The sequence below is a fragment of the Streptopelia decaocto genome, assembly GCF_964273445.1.
Source record: "Streptopelia decaocto genome assembly, chromosome: 5".
Lineage (NCBI taxonomy): Eukaryota > Metazoa > Chordata > Aves > Columbiformes > Columbidae > Streptopelia > Streptopelia decaocto.
Window position 1 is genome coordinate 19,585,432 of NC_138659.1, and position 19,486 is coordinate 19,604,917.

At 38.7% G+C, this 19,486-nt stretch overlaps 3 protein-coding genes across 10 annotated transcripts in view; 1 reads left to right on the forward strand and 2 right to left on the reverse strand.

Moving 5' to 3' along the window:
* Window positions 1-8,779, reverse strand: part of KIF14 (kinesin family member 14) — a 31,152-nt gene extending 22,373 nt beyond the window's left edge. For 3 of the 6 annotated variants that reach the window (XM_082053227.1, XM_082053231.1, XM_082053230.1), the window contains exons 1-5: window positions 7,253-7,323; window positions 4,375-5,556; window positions 3,747-4,001; window positions 3,293-3,380; window positions 1,261-1,359 (exon numbers count right to left, since the gene is read on the reverse strand). In XM_082053227.1, the coding sequence (XP_081909353.1) occupies window positions 1,261-1,359; window positions 3,293-3,380; window positions 3,747-4,001; window positions 4,375-5,468 (1,536 nt within the window). In that variant the 5' untranslated portion in view covers window positions 5,469-5,556; window positions 7,253-7,323. Of the gene's footprint in view, window positions 1-1,260; window positions 1,360-3,192; window positions 3,212-3,292; window positions 3,381-3,746; window positions 4,002-4,374; window positions 5,557-7,131; window positions 7,150-7,252; window positions 7,324-8,200 lie in introns of those variants that run through there. The other 3 variants (XM_082053228.1, XM_082053229.1, XM_082053232.1) reach the window with 3 other exon arrangements.
* On the forward strand, window positions 5,808-8,893 carry LOC309439959 (uncharacterized protein; the record flags this gene model as incomplete). Its single annotated transcript, XM_082053152.1, has 3 exons — window positions 5,808-5,825; window positions 7,191-7,752; window positions 8,773-8,893. The coding sequence occupies 3 exons, from the start codon at window positions 5,808-5,810 to the stop codon at window positions 8,784-8,786; spliced, it is 594 nt and encodes a 197-aa protein (XP_081909278.1). The 3' UTR covers window positions 8,787-8,893.
* A 156-nt stretch (window positions 8,894-9,049) lies between these two features.
* DDX59 (DEAD-box helicase 59) lies at window positions 9,050-19,038 on the reverse strand. Of its 3 annotated transcripts, none has more exons than XM_082053234.1 (8): window positions 18,710-19,038; window positions 16,497-17,326; window positions 14,084-14,251; window positions 13,438-13,527; window positions 12,787-13,038; window positions 11,754-11,906; window positions 11,108-11,236; window positions 9,050-9,376 (listed from the first exon to the last, which is right to left on the reverse strand). In XM_082053234.1, exons 2-8 carry the CDS (start codon window positions 17,313-17,315, stop codon window positions 9,113-9,115), a joined length of 1,875 nt encoding a protein of 624 aa, XP_081909360.1. In that variant the 5' UTR covers window positions 17,316-17,326; window positions 18,710-19,038; the 3' UTR covers window positions 9,050-9,112. The 3 variants fall into 3 exon arrangements, with proteins under 3 accessions (XP_081909360.1, XP_081909359.1, XP_081909361.1); XM_082053233.1 differs by having other exon boundaries at window positions 18,670-19,036; XM_082053235.1 differs by lacking the exon at window positions 18,710-19,038 and adding an exon at window positions 18,365-18,566.
* Between the last annotated feature and the right edge of the window lie 448 nt (window positions 19,039-19,486).

Here is a 19,486-nt window from a genome sequence, read left to right on the forward strand (position 1 = left end):
AGTTAGACCTCACAATCAGAAATATCTTAAAATTAAGAGAAAGCCTATCTACATACCTAGCATGACATTTATCATCAACAAAACTTAGCATGAATCACCTAGAACAATATTTTCAAGAAAATACCTACAACTGAATTTCTCCAAAACCCAATTTTCTGTGATATAAATCTATCAGGTTTCCAAGTTAAATAGCTTGGCTCAAAATCACTGACAAAACTCAGATGAAATCACTACTACTATAAACAAGACAGTATAGTTTTTATATAACTAGTCCACGTAAGTCCCAAGTTTAGGATAAAGGACTTGATTTCGACAGCAAGTTGAATGCAGTATACCTTCTTTATCATAAAAGAATAAGAGGAGAGGAGGAGGAGAGGCAGAGGAACTTCCTGGCAGCCCCATGGTTCTAAGCAGTAAATTATCCAGGGCCAAGAATCTGAGAGATACTATCCACACCTTAGCGCTAAGCTCTGTTACAGTTTAAGGCCTAGAAGAACTTAGCTGAAAGAAAAATCACTAAAAAAGAGAACTGGTCTTGTTTTTAACAAACGTGATAGTAGTTTTCTGTAGCTGAGCACTATAAATACACAGAGGAAACAAAGTAGAGAAAAATTCTTCCTTTGCAAATATTAACATTTTTTCATGTACTTTGGACTGCAACTAAATGCATTGGGTCATTGGCAAAGGTATCCCAGCAGACAAAACTACATAGATGTTTTCAGAAAGTGAATGGCTGTTTCAGCAGAGCTGAGAACTGAGGAGACTGATGGATCAAATAGAATTAGGTAAATACTCCCCCTGCCCCCAGACACCATTAGATGTCTCCTCACATTATCATCCCTCCATTTTAGAACTCCATCTTAATTACAAGATTATAACTCAAATTATATTGCACAGAATAGTCTTAATGCAATCTGGACATTTAGATAAATAATAGTCTAAGAGACTTCTTATAAAGGCTGATAAGATCATCTTCATTTTGCAGATAAGGAAAGATGCTAACAACAATTTTGAGACATTCTGCTGAATTTTTTTTGTTTCTATTCCAGCAAGAATTTGTTTTGCTTAGCATTTCTTAAGTGCCAAGAATTTTACTTGCAGTTATATAGTAAGATTTTTTAACTGAATCCCATTATTCATAACAATCTAAAGTACTTAGATAACAAAACAATGGTCACTTGTCATCTGTGCATTTTTGTGTACAGAATAGATGCCACTACTTTGAGATTATGCATATACTTTTTTCTGTGAGCAACTTACTGGTTGTTTCTTCTGTCCACTTTCAGCTTTAAAGACAAGTAAGTCATGAATTTTCTCATTGTATACTTCAAAAAAGCTCATTTCAAGATGATACAAAATCTAATAAAATTAATAATAAGAGAGTTATTAATATAGCCCACAAAACATCATCCTTTGTTTCAAAAATTAACCTCAATTAACAGATCCTGCTATTCAATGTTACAAGCATTTGTACTGAAAGGACTTTCCAAGAGAAACGATATCCTAAACCAGGGACCTACTATTGCCAAGAATACAATTTATTTGAATTCCATCCACAGCCATTCCCAGAAGATAGCTATCAAGCTTAAAAAAATGTATATACATCCACCTCAGAAGATTCAGTGTTGCTTTTTTAGTACATGAAAGCACAGTTTTGTTTGCACCTGCAGTAGTGTCATTCCCTTAGGGACTGCACTTCTACAACACGATACATGTAACAGAGAAAGCATGAATTGATGTTGTCAATATCCTGACGTAGAACAGAATAACCTAATGGAAAGATAAACCTTGAGTCTGACTACAGCCACTTAAAAAACAAACAAACAAACAAACAAACAAAATACCCCCAACAAACTTTAATGAAAACACATCTACTTCCTCTGAAGGCATCCAGGTCATCTTTTATTTTTTCCTCTCCCCGCCCCCCCTTTTTTTTTAAATAAAACAGAGTTTTATTTAAGAGACAAATAAGATTGAAGAAAAAACCTGAAGTCAGAAATACAAGACTAGAGACAATTTGCAGCAACTGAATCACCTATTCACAATGCACAAACAAAGGAATAACAAACATACCTAGCAGCACTGCATTTTTAGCAATTATACTCTCTAGCCAAACTGAGTAATAAATAACCTTCTTAGATTTCTCCATGTCTATCAAATCTACAGTAGGATGAGAATATTACATGTTTACTGGTATCAGGATTCAGAGTCAAGAATTCAAGAAGAAAGCAATAAAGACATTTGGAATACTTGAAAATAGAGGTTTGCCTGCATAAGTTTAACTGAATGTTAAGCTCTACTGACCTGTCCTTATAGACACAGACAAACATACAAAGAATACAAAGAACAGCCTCTGCCACCAGCATGTTTTGCATCAGATACTCCTTATCCAAGAAAGACCCAGTTTGGGTTTTTTCTTTTTAAGACATGAAATGAGTAGTTCATATTTTTAAGAATTTAAGTTAATTGTGTCTCCAGTTATGAATCTCTAAATTTACCATTACTACACCAATTAATTGAGGCAGAAACAGAATGCAACCCTTCATTAAAGCACTCTGGAAAGGACTACTACTTTGTTATTTTTAAATTCACATACCATAGGTGTAGGACAGGAATTCAAATCAAAATACATTGTGATCAGATGAAACATTCCCACCCCCTCTCAGAAGACCACTCTTTCACACAGAGTTATTTAGGAATAAAGATCTGTTCCCCAAACAGAGAAGAAAACAAAATCTTATTTACAACAAAAATTTTAAACTCTTAAAAATAAAATCCAGATGGGAGCAGTTCATTTTTTTTTTTTTAATTTCAGCAAGAATACTGAGCTAGAATACTAAAATTAGAATACTAAGATGCATTTCACTTTGATATGTGACAATGTTCAAAGATAATTTCATACTTTTGAGTTCTAATTTAATATGCCTCCACTAAAACTATGGTACCCACTAGGATTTCTTTTTACCTTACCTTATATAAATCTTATCTTGTAAGACATGCTCTACATAGGAAAGAATCCTGCTCTTGTGACACATCAAAAATATCAGGGCCATACTTCTTTTTTACATTATTGTCATTAAGGAAGCAAAATAATGTTGATTTTGACTATTTAAGGAACCCTGTTAATCAGAAGTAGTAACAGAAATAAGATCTGAATCAGCAAAAGAACACAGACATTAATAAATTACTCACCACTAAGGTATAAAATGAAAGAATGCAACAGGTATCAAAATACTGAAATGCATCAGTTTCCTCATAATTCAGTGTAAGGTCAATGGCATAAGCACCCTACCTGTTGCTTGTCCATCTGTGCTATTCGAGTAAAAAGATCTTCACAAAGTCTTGGAATTATCCCTCGGTCTTCATCGAATCCCATCATCCTGTAGTTAAAAACCTGCTAGTTCAGTTTTGCAACCTTCTGTAGCTAGTGTTAATATTAATTGTGTAGCTCGGAAGTTGAAATGCTATATGCTTCTAAGTTACAGATGTAATAAGGAATAGAAATCAATCTGGAAAGAGCTTTCATTTTCTTCACTAGTCATAGATACATAAAAGTGTTCTACAGCTAACTTTGTCTCAATTATTATAGATATGGTTTTATTATTTTTAATTTGTTTTAAATATTGAATTGTGTTAAAATGGTTTCACATAACTATGAAATCTATTCCATATAATCTCTTTTCATGACTTTACATTGCATAACAATTGGCTCTTACACAATTTTAATAACTATTATTAGAACTTACGTGTATGATTTTCCAGAACCAGTTTGCCCATAAGCAAAAAGACAAGTGTTATATCCCTCAAAAGCTCTTTCTAGGAGTGGCACTGCTAAAGTTTTATAAATCATTGCTTGACTTGCAAAGTTAGGATGACGTTTGTCAAAAGACCAGAAAGAGAAGTCGTAATTGAAGCTGTAAACTTGGTTGGTGGCTGGATTTCGTACCGCTGTCTCTGAACCACTCATGGAGATTACAGGGCGCGAGTTTTCATCTTTCTCTCTGAATAGAAAGGGGGAGGGGGGGAAACAAAATCATAAACTACATGGCTTTAAGTTAGTCTTTTCAATCCACTGCCTATGAAAAATAAAAAGTTCAGTAATCTTTGTATGTTCATTATGCTTTTTTTTAACAAAGTATTCAAGCTCAAAATACTTAATGCATATGTAAAAAAAAGGCCCCAAAGGCCTATAAAGATTTTATCAAGAGTTTTAATTCACTTTGTCTTAATGTCGCATGAAATATCAGCTGATTTCAAAGTACGTATTATATCCTTATTGGGTCAATGATTAAACAACTCAAAAAATACAGAGCAGGAGTCAACATACATTATAAAAGCTACTATCAGCATCAGAAATAAGCCCAGGATACAAACCTGTTACTGAAAGGCCTTACACGCACAGCTACAGTCACTTTGCTGTTTTCCACTTTGAAAACATCTTTCTCAGTGCTATTGCTCTCAGCCAGAGTTTCTCTGTTCTCTCTTTGTTTTGAACTTGTACTCACAGAAAGAGAGCTGGAGACACTGGTTTTCTTTTCAGCAAGAATTTGAAGATGAGTAATTTGTTTATTTGAAGTAGACAGAGATGGTTGATCCTGAGAAATACTGTTCTTTGGTGTAAGCTGAAACCTTTCTGTTGAACCTTTTATTGGTGTCCTTGGTCTTTCCAAATTGTTTTGTTTTACCATGAAGTGTTGCGACCTCTGTTTTCCAGCTAGATTATTTATACGACCTTTTTCATTCAGTTGTTCTCCTGATATCCTATTAATATCTTTGGAGGCAACTAATTTTTCTGACTTAGGAACTTCATTTTGCAATCTTGTGTCAGCAGCACTTGTCCTATCTTTTAAACGTGTGCATCTATCATTTTCACACATACCATCAGCAAAGCCAAAGGAATCCTTGCTGTTCAGGTTACACTGCAACTTCGTACTTGACTGACCCTCAGCTGACTTAAAGCTTAGTTTATTATCATGAGTATCATTAATACTTGGCAGAAGTGCAATCTTGTAATGTCTTTGTGCAGCAGAGTCATCATTTTCTTTTCCAGGCACAGTATTCTGATTGATTTTACTGTTCTCTATGGAGCCAGTCCTTACACGTCTCTGCAGAGCAAGTTTTTTGCCCATTTGTATATTTTCCACGCCCTGTGTTGCGTTTGTATGCACTTGTTCACTACTGGACACTGATTTTTTTCCTGTTCCAGGTCTTCTCTGAAGTGTTAATCTGCTTTCAAGTTTAAAGGTAGCTGATGGGTCTCTCACTTTTTTACAGGCTGAAATCACGTAAGTCCTATTTATCTCCTCAGTCTTATTCTGTGAACATGAAAGCAGACTATCCTTTTCTTCTCCTGATACCTGTGATTTCAGTTGCTGCCCAGACAAGGTATTCTGTGAAGAAGTCTTCTGCGAAGTGGTAGCACATTGTGCTTCAGAAGAACTTGTTGCAGGAACTGTGTAAATAGGCATTTTGTCTACCAGCGAGTTAAGATTAGGTTTTCAAGAAGTACAAAACTTTTATTAAAAGATCATTTCTAGTTGCTGCTTCTTAAGGAACCTGGGGAGACAAAGCAAAAATTTTTTATTATGCTTATGTCCAGTGTGAGTTATGTTTTGGTGCACAGGGAGCTCTTTACACATACTGCAGAATATTATGTTGCTAAATAATTAACATCTCATTTCACCTCCAGCACTTAAAACAAAAAAAAGTCATTCTTCTATATTTGAATGAATGCTTCTGCCAATAGTAGACTATTTGATTCTGTTTATTGAGTTATATTATTTGTTTCAGAAAGTAAACCAAACATCATGAAGAAGCACCAGTTGGTACAAAGAACAATCTATTTAGCAACAAAGATCACACTTCTGCCAAATTATCTACCATGGTTCCCAAAGAAAGGGAATTCAAGATCATGCTTCCACTCACTCACAACTATTTATGCACATAGTGTTTCACAACTAACAGACTCCAATAGAACAAAGTTATTAACATCAAATAGGAAATCTGTGAACTTAGAAAGGAGATTTTTGACAGTATTTTGATATAGAATAAGCACTATCAGAATAGAATACTTAATAAATATGACTACTACAATATGTTTGGACGTTATTTTAATTCACTATAGTACACGCATGCATAGCAAAAAAAAAAAGATCCCTCACCTAGGGAACAGAAGAAAAACTGTAAAATGTGCTCCACATCCTTTCTACATATTATTTAGAATGTTGTATATACCAAATCTGTATAGAAAAGCATGCTTTCACTGTTGCATATGCATCATAGTTATTGGGTTGTTATATGTTTGACATCACCACCCACTACAGACATGCCAGTTGCAATTAATTTGCTATTAAAAGTCAACAATGAGTCACCTGCCTTACATCCTTCAAAAACTGCACACATCATTAACAAAAGAAGCAGATGGTGGTGGGGGAAAAGGAAAGCAGGAGATGTAGAAGCAACTATTTAAGCAATGCTCCAACAGAAGTTTCTTTTAATGCTACACTTTTAAGTTATAGTTTTTGGAGTACTCTCAGAATTTATGTGATTACATCCACCTGTACATGTGTCATGACTTCAAGGTTTTCACAACTCGAAAGCTGTGAGGAAAGTTTCAAGAATTTCCAACCAGGATATATTTATTGCTCAATCCAGTTTGACACAGGAAACCACTTTCCATGAGCTGTAAAATCCCCGTTCTGTGTTTCCATCTAGCAGTCAGTAAATAAACACAGTCGTAAGCCATGAATTGCTTTAGTGTTTTCTGAGAAGAACATCTTTCCCTTTCAACTTTAAAACAGGCAGCAAAATAACAGTTCTTCTCTCCTGTTGCTATAGCTGTGCCTCACAAATATTCACAGAGCTTTTCTGTAGAAAACCTTAATCTCTCCATTAAAATCTCCTTCATTTCAAAATAAGGTTCAAGACTCGTTGAAAGATATGAAACTCAAGTGTTCAAAGCTGAGGAGAAATCGATATCTTTACCATCCCTCAGCAAACCCGCAGGCGAGACCGCCTAAGGCTCTCGGCACAGCCACAGATCCGTTTTAGGACCGCGGCGCTGCAAATGCCCCTGGGCCCCGCCGGGTGGCGGAGCCCGCCCGCAGGGAGAAGGCGAGAGCAGCGACTGACCTGAGGGGACTAGGCGGGGCAGGACCTCCGGAGCACACCGTCCCGCACTACCGACCCAGACAACGTCCCACCCGTACGGCGAGCAGCCGCAGGGACACCCGCCCCCGCCGGGACCCCTCACCTCACAGCGGCCGCTCCCCAACCGCCGCCCTCGCGCCGCTCCGGCCAGGCCTCGCGCTCACTCCCTGCCCCGTTTGAATGCGCCGGGCCCGCGGGGATTGGCTCCCGCCCACACCGCGTCAGAACGGGCGGGCCCGGCGCTGGGAGCCGCCCTCGAGCCCGAAGCGCCCCAGCGGTTCCGGGGCCGCTCCCAGCGCCGCGGCCCGTTGCCCGGCCCCAGCGCTCTCCGGAGCGAGGCGTTTGCTGCTCTGCAGGGCTGCCCCGCCGCCGCCAGCCTGCGGCCGATGAGCCCGCTGTACCCACCAGCCCGCGAACGGAGCCGGCCCGCTACAGGGAGCTGCTCGACAGGCGGCGGCGAGCAGCGCTCAGAACGCAGCGCTTCTCAGCCTTCCCATCAGAGAGAACGGGAGAAGAGTGAGGATTGCAGGATGAAAAAGATTATCAAATACCGCTTCACGAAATCACCACAAGACACAAAAACCGGTCTCTTGCTAAGGATGTGTGCGTTTTATAACAGATTGGGCACTTACTGTACTACTGAGCTAATATGAGAAAGTTAAAAAAAAGTGCAGCAGAGGAAGACAAAAAGTATGGTGTGGGGAGGAAAAGCAAGTTAAAAACTTGAGTTTTTCCCTGTACCAGATTATGTTGTAGTAGTAGCAACAGTGAATAGAAAATAGTAGAATAAATCATAATAAATAGGTTTCAGATTAGCAGAATTCATAGCAGGATTTTGTCATTGGTAACTACATAAATCTCTTATTATTAAAGAACCCCTGGCACCATCAGCTCCCTTGCAGCAAGTAAGACTTTGGTTCTAGTTGGGGGAAAAAAAAAAAATCAGCTACTAAACTTTTAAAAATTAGTTTCCTACCAAACTAACTCATTCTATTGTATTGCTGTCCTTTGGCCAAAGAGCAGGCAATGCACAGGGCTAACTTCTAACTACCTGGGACATCTCAGTCTGCCAAAAAGGGATGATGCATCACAGCAGCACGAATTTCCCAAGCCTCAGCCTAAGATTTAAAAAAAAAAGATTTGATTACGACCTGTCTCAGACTTCAGACGTTAAATCATGCAACACTACCTTAATATGGTTTTGTCCTCATTTCCTAAAAAAATTGAGATAGCATCTGGTGTCAGAGCACGGCAAGTTATACAAATGAGTAGTAAACAAGTAAATACTATTAGTTTCATTAAATAAGAACACAACTTCTAATTTAACTTATGTGTCTTATTCTATTTCTCTACAATGAAGTTATACTACTGAGTATTTCTGCTGTTGCAAAGTGCTTGAGCAGGACTTTTAAGTGGTTCACAGGCAATAAAGGCGAAACTAATCTTTCAGTACTGTTTACCAACAAAACTGGCATGTATGTTCACAAGAAACCCCCAGAGAACATACTGAGGATTCAGCGAAATGTTCCCTGTGGAAGCTTTTATGTAAACTAACAGGAAGAAATTGAGGCTTGTTTTCAGAGACCTGTTGTCTTTTTTTTTTTTCTTTTTTTTTTTTTTTAGGGTGTCCTTTGTAAAGGACACAAAGAGTTGTGTTTCACACGAAGTCTGAAATTATTATTCAGAAATATTAAAACAAAGAATATCATCTCAGCTTATGTTGCAAGCAACGCCAAAGACTACTGGTTTTGAAAAAGGGTTACATGGATTATTTTTACTAGGCCTGACTGTAATTCAAGCCCGCAACGGTCTGTATTTCAAAATGAATGAAATAAAAATGAGACTCCTTTAAAAAATGAATATATTAACTTCTTTAAAAAAGGCAACATACAAGGCAACATAATTCCACATTTATTTTTAATCACACTTTCATTATAATTACATAACTATAAATATATTTTTATTACCTCTGATAATTATTTTTGTCGTGTTTTCTAATAATGTCCGTAATATTATCTCCTGTTACAAGGCTATTCTGTAATTGTTTAAGTCTCTGTTGTTCCCTTCTTTTTTGGTCATGAAGATATGGGGAATTAAGCAGCTGTGGGGGAAGAATGGTGCCCGTTGGTTTTACTCTCTTCACAACATCCCAAAAGAGCTTCTTGCTGTTGTTATTAATAAAAGTAATTGCAGTTCCACTGTGACCCAACCTTCCTGCTCTTCCAACCTGAAAATGAAAAAACTCATTTTAAGGTAGCAATATTAAAGGGAAATCCTTCATATATCCTTAAAGTTTATTTTCTGCTACAAAACAGCAACTAACCAAAATGACAAGGCCGACTCTTTTTATCTCATCCTCGAAGCACAAAGTTTTAATAAACTTCCTGAATTCAGGAAATGTAGATCTGAAGCTTCAGCTTAAACACATCTAAAATTACCACTTGTTTATGGGACATACCAGAAGTCCAATATTGATGCTGAGATATATGATACAGCCCATGGGCAAAGGCTTACAGTAAATCTGGTTCGAACGAAATGTTTTTTAAAAAATGCTCATTACAGCAATGCCACATATATTTATCTTGTATCAAGCACAATATGTACAAGCATGACCTTTAAGAAGTCCTTTCACTGTTCTAGTAACTTTAAATTATTTCTCAATATTATCCAAAGTGCTTGAACAAATTAGAAAACAATCCACAAAGACTTTCTATTTTGGAAGAGACAGCAGAGATAGTACACTAATAATGGTATAGCTTTGATGCTAGGAAAGACCATTTTTATTTACTTATTACTTGCCTGAAACTTTAGCAGAAAGAGAATTAAAAATCAGAGAGATGTAGTGCAGTTAAGTGACACAGAATACTTCAGGAGTTATGAGACTGGATACTTCCAGAGGTCCTTCCCAGCAGTTCAGAACAGGGCTAACTCCAAAGTTAGATCAGTTCACTCCAGGCCTTGTCCTATGGAGTTTCAAGCACTTCCAAGCTTACAGATCCCACCACCTCTCTGGGCAGCCTGTTCCACTGCCTGACTACTCTCCTGGGCAAAACATTTTTCCCTGTTACGAGGCCAGAAGAACCTCCCTTGCAGCAAGTTGTGACTGTTTGCTCTCATCCTTTCACTGTGCATCTCCAAGAAGAGCCTGGCTCTGTCTACTCTTTAACCACCCATCACCAGACAGAAGACAGCAATTAAACCTCTCCTCCAGCCCAAACAAGCCCTGTTCCTTCTGCCTCTCTTCACATGTCATGTTTAGCAGGCCCCTGACTTTGCCTGGACCCTGCAGTTTGTTATCTTTTCTTGTAGTGATGGTCTCAAAACTGGACACAGGAGTAGATTACCATGGCTTCAGAAGTGCTAAAAAGAGGGTAATTATTAGTTCTTTCAATCTGCTAGCCAACCTTCGGTTAGGGTGCGTGTATATTTACATAAATAGACACACACATGCACAGCCTACACATCATCTTTTTTAAAGCAAGAAATCCTCAGCAAAAAAATCAGAGGAGATACTGGAGTAGGAAGATGGAATGAAAAGCAAGTTCACACCTGGTTTCCTGATTGTGTTATGGGCACATCCCACACTGCAGATGAGCTGCAGCACAAAGAGGGGTATTTGGCCCTTCTTCACACAGACAGTCAAAACATGGTAAACTTTGCTTTCCATAGACACAAAATGATACAAGAGAATACAAACCAGGAAGAATAATACTGCAAACATAATTGATATAAAAACACTCTTCTAGGTTTTAGTAATTTATGTGGGAGATACAAGAACAGTGTTATAGGTATTAGTAATATACATAAGAGACTTATAGAAGAGAGATTCAGCACCTTTCTCTCCTATAAAAACAATATTCTTGAGAGAAAAATAATCTTTACATCTACATCTAAATTTCCATAGGTGGGTGTCATATTTCAGTACTCTTTTCAAATAATGCTTTAGCAATTTATTTACCTGATGTACATATTCATCCATACTTGAAGGCATATCAAAATTTACTACCAGTTTGACATTGACAAGGTCAAGCCCTCGTCCAAGGACTCCAGTACTTACTATAACTTCATATTTCTCTTGAAGTAATCCCTGCGAGCGAGGAATAAACAAAAATTAATTCTTTTTCCTTAGTTGTATTTTGAAACTCCCCAAGCACAGGCTAGGGTTAGCTATACAGTGTAAGAACACACCCAGTGGGATTATTCTATTGCAGAAGAGAGAATGCCCGCCCCTGTATTCTTGATTTAAATAGGAATATAGTTCACAGAGGTAATTAAAAAGAGACCAAAGCCACAAGTTAAATTAAAAAAATAAAAAAATCGATTCAAGTTAAATGCAAATTTAAATTCCCATTCCAAAGCAAATAACCTATGAAATAGTCTCCAGTATTTATTTGAGTTTAAAATAGCATTAGTATCTACAGTTTTGCTTGGTCCCATCTGTCTGCCTGCTACTCCAGCAACAGTCCAGGTTTTACTGCAGAAAAGCTGTAAATTATGACTTAACTCATTCAAATGAAGCCACCTTAAAAAAAAAAAAAAAAAAAAAAAAAAAAAAAAAGCCACTTAAATCTATCAAACCCCCCATAACTTTAGGAGGCACAAACCTGTAATATGTCTGTTCTTTCCACCTGAGACTTTTCAGAATGCATAGCTGTACATTGCAATCCTGTAATCTTATGAACAGCATCACTCAACAGATCTGCTCCTAGTTTACAGTCCACAAACACCAGCACTGGAGGCTTGAAGAGTTTCTTATCCTGTAAAATCAAACAGTTTGTGTAAGAAGGTATTACAACAGTTTGCTGCTCATTATCAGCAACTTGGATTTGATTTATTTTGCTCACTTTCTCTAATATTAACAACACTTTCAGATGAACAAATATTCTTAGACTCTAGATAAGAAGGAACAAGATACCAGCCATGAAACTATACCAGTCTGTACATAATAAACATATAATGATTTGTAGACTCAGAACCTAAGTTTGTATCAATACATGCTTTTTTCGGAAGTCAGAAGCCTTATTTTATTTCTTTAAATGTTACATAATAATTCAGGATTTATTTAAGTTCTGAGTTTCAGTTAAAGACTCTTATTTTCTTATTTCATATTTTCTTATTGGATAACCTCAGCCAAGATGCCAGAATTCCCCCCCAAAGCACTCATAAAAGTTATGTCTTACTATTTGTATAAAGAAAATTCAAGAAATAACTAAATTAGCTTTCTTTACTGAGTTTTAAAATGACAAACCACTCCCAGGCCATAAAGCAGCTATAACAGTTTAAGAAAGTCCTGTTCCTCTACCACTCACAGATGACCATTACAAATCTTTGGGATGCCATACTGTAAATCACAAACAAACAAACAAATTATCATTTTTAACTTGGATCCCAGCACAAGAATCCAGTTTGCTCCTGCACAGGAGGAGATGTGAGCCACAGAGGTGGAGTAAACCCTGAAATTGCCATTAAAGCTCCTACACTGCAGAACTACTGAACTAGTTACACTGCAGTTATATGCTTAACCTCACACCATCTCTTCACTACACACAGATGAGAATTAAAGACAAGAACCTGAGAGATGTGTAAAGACATTAATAATTTTATAAGTTGTTTTTATGAGAAAAACACTACACTTACATTTAGTATTTCAAACAGCTTTTTCTTTTTAGATGGTTCTTCTACCCACAAGATAATTTGGCGAACATTGGAACATGGCAGATTCTTTTCTCCAATTGTTATTCTTACAAAATTGTGTAGAAGCTGATTTGCCAAGTGTTCGATGCCCACTGGAATCGTGGCTGACACCAGTATGGTTTGATGATCGTGAGAGATGTCTTCCAAAATATCCAACACTTGCTGCTGGAAACCCATTTTTAACATGGTATCCACCTAAGTGAAAAATATTACATTTGTAACAGATTTTTCCATAAACAGCAGAATCCTGAACTTGAATTGACAGAAAAACCATAATGTGTATGATTGGCATGTAATAATCCAAATGCTGGAGTATTTTCAGTCGGAAGAAATGCCAGGTGAGAAAATTAAAAATGAATGGTTCACACTGGTCTAGCAGCATTACCTTGTCAGGTATCTAAGGCTTTTATAGACAACAGAACATGCATTGTTCAAATGCATTTCAAATTGTGTTAAAAATAATTTTTCTCTTAAAAAATATATTTTATCTTTATAATGAACACTCTGTATGCTTAATTAATTTGATTAGGCACCCACAATGGCTCTTCAAGGACCTCTGTATAGGCAATACAGCTTCAATAGCCAGAAACTTACTTCATCCACCACTACAATTTTTATGCCATGCAGTTGAACAGAACTTTGCTTTAAAATCTCAAGAAGTCTTCCAGGTGTTGCTATTATAACCTAACAAAAGACAAAAACAAACGAACAAATAAGAGCAGTTAGAAATTCCATGACAAGACAGATGACTGTCCTAGAAAAACTGTAAAGTTGCAGCACATAGGTGACAAGGGCACTAACTGGGGAAATTACTTACATTCAAATAAGTCCTAAAATATTTATAGATAACTTAATATACTATGAAACCTCAAAAGGGAAACGGACCTTTTAGAACTCTAATGGAAGTGTCTAAACATAAGCAATGTAATCTGCATTAAAAACAAACTATCTTTGCTATAAACTATAACCCCTTGTCTAAAAAATGGCTTCTTTCAGTCTTTGAAAGCAGCAATATCATGTATGAAACTTTTTCAAAACCAAAAAAGCTATTATATGTTTAAGCAGAAGTCAAAACATTTAAAGAAAAAACAACTTGAAAAAAAGTTTTCAAGGGCTAACACTATTTTAACAGTTTAGACTTAGGAAATCTTTGTATGTCCACACGTCAACAGTAACATTTTTCTGTGAACACCATGAAAACGAAACTTTCTGCAGGATCTTTCCAGGCCATAGTCCTTACCTTAATACTCTGCTTGAGACGATGGAGCTGTGGTGGCAGTGGTAAACCTCCCACTAGGAGAACTGTTCTCATGTTTGGTAAACCAGCCATCAGTTCTTTGGCTTGTCTCTCTATCTGAATTGCTAGCTCCCTTGTTGGTGCCAAAATAAGGGCAGATGGAGTTTCAGTCTAGAAAGAGTGGGGGAAATCTATTAAACATGGAACTGCCTTATTATTTAGACAAAAACCTTTCAAGATTAAAATCTCCCAGCTACTGTGGATACAATTGGATTGCTAATACCCTTTCTATGTGAAGACAGAAGGATTACACCTTTAACAGGCCAGGGAAGTCTATCCCTCAATTACTCAACTTTTTAAAACAAAAAATCAATGTATGTGTTAAATACACTGTGAGAATACCTTCCTGACAATGAAAAACACCCAAGAAAGCTAGTTGTCATTTGTAAAGATTGTTTTTTTTTCTATTTTAGTTATTGCACTTAATCTGTAACAGATATTCAGAATAAATTCCACATGAACTCAAAACACAGGATGATAATTGAATCTAGAGTCATTAAAAAGAGGTTTGGAAGTCTTGGTATTACAGGAACAGACTATTTCCCTTTACTGTCTTGCACACCACTAAGTAAAAACATTAGGTATTAGCCAGAGAAGGTAAGCAGTGATAGGAACTTTATACAGCAAAAACATGTGTCTTTGAAATTCAAAAACAAAATCAAAAACTCTTCTGACCCGCTATTAGTAAGCCAGGTAGAGATGAATCATTAAAGTCATACAGTCTTAATTTTTCTTTTGTTCCTTATATATATGGACCTTCAAAGAAATTACCAGCTCTGAAACTTCTGCAATCCAGAAGACAAAAAACTACTGGTAGGAATTCCTCTCAGATTAGCATAGATTCCTGATTCCAATTAACACATACTAACAAAGTAAAATGTACATAAGGTAAAACAGGGGGCCGAGGGGAAAGGTAGAAAAACAGTCTAGCTCCAAGGTGCATTATTTCAGTAATACTGATCACCCTTTCAGCAGATAAAGCTCTCTCATATACTGGTACTACAATCATGAACTCAGCAGTTTTCTGGATGGTGTTTCTGCGTTTCTTTCTGGTCTTTAACTGGAATATTTACAAGCGACCAACAGGAGGAAGTTGTTCCTATCCCACTGCATCATCGAAGCAACTACATTTCTAAACATTTGTGTCAAGAAAGGCTTTTTGAGTCATTTTCAACTGAGCAACAGTGTTTAACTGAACAACTTACTGCCACAAAAGCAGGTATCTACATAGATGTGGAGAAGCCAGGAACTGTCAAACATTTCATAACCAGATTACCCCTATGCTCTTAACATGTCATCTCCTTTTATGTTAAAAATGAAAATTTTTTTCAACAACAAAATTTTGTGATGTATACATTAACTTGTAACCTGGAGATGAAGAATAAGATCATGTAGAGAAATATTATTCATTGAGGCTCCATTTTTGTGCATGTTATTGTAAGCATTCAACTGTCTTCCAGACTTAAAAGACAATCAGACAGAGGAGGTACTGGGCTGTAATACCCCTGTTCTTAAATGTTCCCATATAATACTTCCATTCTTAAAACTAATGCTATTGCACTTTAAAAATTAAAAGTCACTTAAATAATCTTTATTCATTTGAAAAAAAAATTGAAAAAAATAAATACATGTGTGTATGTTTGTTTGCCTTATAAAGGCATCTAAACAGTCTCAAACATCAACTAGAATTAGGTCCAAAATTTTCAAATATATTCTTATTCATCCCTTTTTGAATAAAACTGTTAAAGCAAAAAGCAACACTAAAGCACACACAGGTACAGTATACTGTTTGCCATTCCTTCTCATCACACATTCATGTTCTTACAAAGCTGAAGTTTTCTTAATTGCTTTTTCCCACAGTACCAAAGGGGAGACAAGGATTTCAGAAATTATACAACCCCAAATTCCTGTAGTTATTTGATGGTCAGCTGAACATACTCCAACAGAAATCACTCTCTGAAAGTACACAAATGCCAAAAAAATCCCTTTTGGCCATCTGAATTATCAAGATATAGGAACAAATACCAGAAGAGTGCCTGCAATTACTTTTGCTTGCTATTTTAAGTCAGGTAGGAAATTTACCACAGAATTAAGTTACCCTTTTTAACAAGGAGAAACGGTACACTAGGTAGTGTTAATAGAGTTGCTCTATCTCCTGACCAAAGCAAAAAAACATTGAAAGTCATTAAACGTAATCAGCACACCCCCCCCACCGAGAAACAATGCTCCATCAATCAAAAGTAAATCATATCACTGAATGTCAATTAAAACCCGTGCAATCACATTCTGAGTTACACTGGGAATCCAAGAGACAAAGTTGCAAACCACGTTCCCTAAACACACAAAGTTTCATTACCTCTTTCAAAACCTTCATAATAACAGGGAGTAGGAAGGCAGCTGTTTTTCCCGAGCCGGTGTCTGCACTAGCCACAATATCCCTCCCTAATAGTCCAACAGGGATCATTTGCATTTGGATGGGAGTTGGGACTTCATAGCCAGAATTCTTTAAATTATGGTTTAAAGTTTCAGGAAAACCACAGTGTTCAAACTCTATAATTGGTCTTGGAACGTGCTGGCCCTGGACAGCAATACCTAACTGCAGTTTAAGGTTCTCAATCTGCTCATCTTGCAAACCTAAAATAAAGGAATGATCTTTGTAGAAATAAGGTGTATTAAGCAGGTGAGTTTCTGCTTGAGATTCTGCTTTTGTGAGTTGATCAGTTTTTAGCTTTTTTTCCTTTTCTTGATGTTGTAGAAGGTGTTTGGCTTTACATTCCAAGCTACACACATCTTCATCTGTTTTATCACAGATATACTCTCCATAACGACCACACACAACACATACAGGTTCTCCAGGTTCTGCCCAACGCTGAGATTTGCTGAAGGATTTAATGGGTTCTTCTGAAGAGCTGTCTTCATCAGTATTTTGGTTGTCCTTTCCCAAAGTTGTGTTAGCAACACCAAGATCTCCAGTTACAGGCTCTGTGCTTTCTTTTACAACTTCATTCAAATTGCACCTTGAAGCAGAAGTTTCTGTTTTGCCTGACTTACAGTCTTGGAACTCGGTGGTCTCCTCCAGCAAAGATCCTCCAGAAGACAATTTATTTTTCTTAGCCATACAACTTTTGTCATCATCAGCAGCCCTCTTGACTTTAACAGATCTTGGTAAAAACATGCTTCAGTACACTAGAAATAAAATTGTTACAGTTGTTAGAAACTACCACTATTAAGAAAGGTATTACACATTTTACTGTCACCACACACACAAAACCCCCCAAAATCTAGGAAAAAAATACATTTGCAAGCCTAGAAATCAACTTTAACAACCTGAGAAGATCTACAAACTGCCTTGTTTAAAAATTATCTTGGTCTTAACAGCATTGACGTATTGCAAAGCAGTACTTTAAAATAACAGTGGAACAATAACATGGAACAATACAGAGAGATCCATTTACCGCTAGTTTTCAGTATTATATATAGCTGAATAAAAACTTAGATAAATTTTCTGACAGTGAAAAATCCATTTTGAAAGTCAGTCCTTGGAGAGTTTAGTTGTTTCTAAGATGACATATAGAAGCAGAAACATGCATTCTTCCAAGCTACGAAAGCAAACAAAATCATCAATTTTGAAAAGGGTGTGAGATTTAGTACAGGAGCCACCCAAACCCACTTGTTTTGTTGTACTTCTCAAAATCCACCCAAATTTAAGAAGGCTGTAAACTTTGAGATCTGTTTAGAGTCAGGCTCTTTTTATTCAGGGTCTCAAAGAAAGAGCAAAGACCTACATGGTCCATTTGCCAAGTCTCTACTGTAATACAAGGAAGCTGAATTAAGTGTTCATAAATAACCGTAACTTTTATATTCTGAAACTTTTGGTAATTGCCTCTGAAACTGTCAGATGTTCTCACCAATTGTTTCGTATGTTACAATCAGTAAACAAAGTACACAAAATACCGTAATTAGTTCTGAACTAATTGCATTGTGCATACCAGTCTCTGGCAATTTCTTTTTGCATCAGCTTTCTAAAAATACACAAAGCCACCCCTGTGTTTACAGACGGCTTTTGTTGTACCCAACTCAAAGCAGTCGGGGCAGGCGGCTCCCGCCCAGCCCAGCCCTGTGGGCTGAGACCCGCGGGCGGGACGAGCTGCCTGGGCGGAGGGCTCACAAGCCAGACCGCACCACTTAATCACTCGCACCTAATGAGAACTGCCCACAACAAACCTCCTCACAAGCTCAGAAACCCCTCAAGTGCGGGGCGCACCCCGCGCTCCCGGGAAGAGCCGGGCTGACACCCCTGAGGGGCTCCTCGGGGTCCCCTCCTGCCGCCCGCGGTGACCGCGCTGGGCCGACCCTGCCCGCGGGGCTCCCAGGCGGCGCGGCCCTCTCCTCCCCGCCTGTCCAGCTCTCTTCTCCGGCAGCAGCTACACACCCCAGGCGAGACCAAGACAGCGCGGAGCCGCCCCCGTCCGCCAGCCTCCCCCGCCGCCCTGCCTGCACCCCCGCTGCGAGGCGGAGCCCGGACCCACCTCCTCCTCCCCGCCGGCGCAGGGACGCCGCCTCACGTACCGCTAACGCCGGGCCGGCCCCGCCGCCTCCCGTCACAAAATGGCGGCGGTTCCTGCAGGCGGCGCCGAGCGAGCGCCCGGCGGAAGCGGGAGCCGGGACAGCGGCCGGGCCGAGCCGAGGGGCGGTGAGCCGCCGGGCGGGGACTCCCGGCCTCAAGGGCCCAGTCAGGCCTCACAGGCGGGCTGAGCCGAGGCACTCGCTGCCGCCCGCCGCTTGTCCCGGGGAGGGACGCGGGGCGGGAGCGGGCGGGCCTGCGTACTCGTCTTGGGAGAGGAAAACCGCACCGCCGGGAGATGTCACCGCTGAGCGCAGTTGGGTGCGGGGGGATTGAGCGCGCAGCCTCTTCAGGCCTGCGGGCCGGGCTCACCCCGCAGTACCGAGCTACAGCCCCGCGTGTCAGATGCTACGAACACACAAGTATTTGCACACGTAAGAAAAACACGTTATTACTGCACATGATGCAGGCACAAGGTATGCAGATAAATGCTCAGCACATGCACTGGCCCACTTAAGACACTTAGAAGGGCATGGTGAGAGCACTATTCATATTTTCAATAAATAAGCACACCTTGTTTACATCACAACACGCGACAGCACCAAAATTTACCACATTTCACTGTAGGCTAAAATAAACTTGCAGAGTTAACTGGAATCTGTGTTCTGCAAGGCAGTCTCGGTGCAACCCCTGTGCCAGTGCCACTGCCGGGCTAACCAAAAACACAGCAGAGCCCTGAGGCTTGGGTGGGTGTCCACTCAGAGGGTGATGGGTTTAGCTGC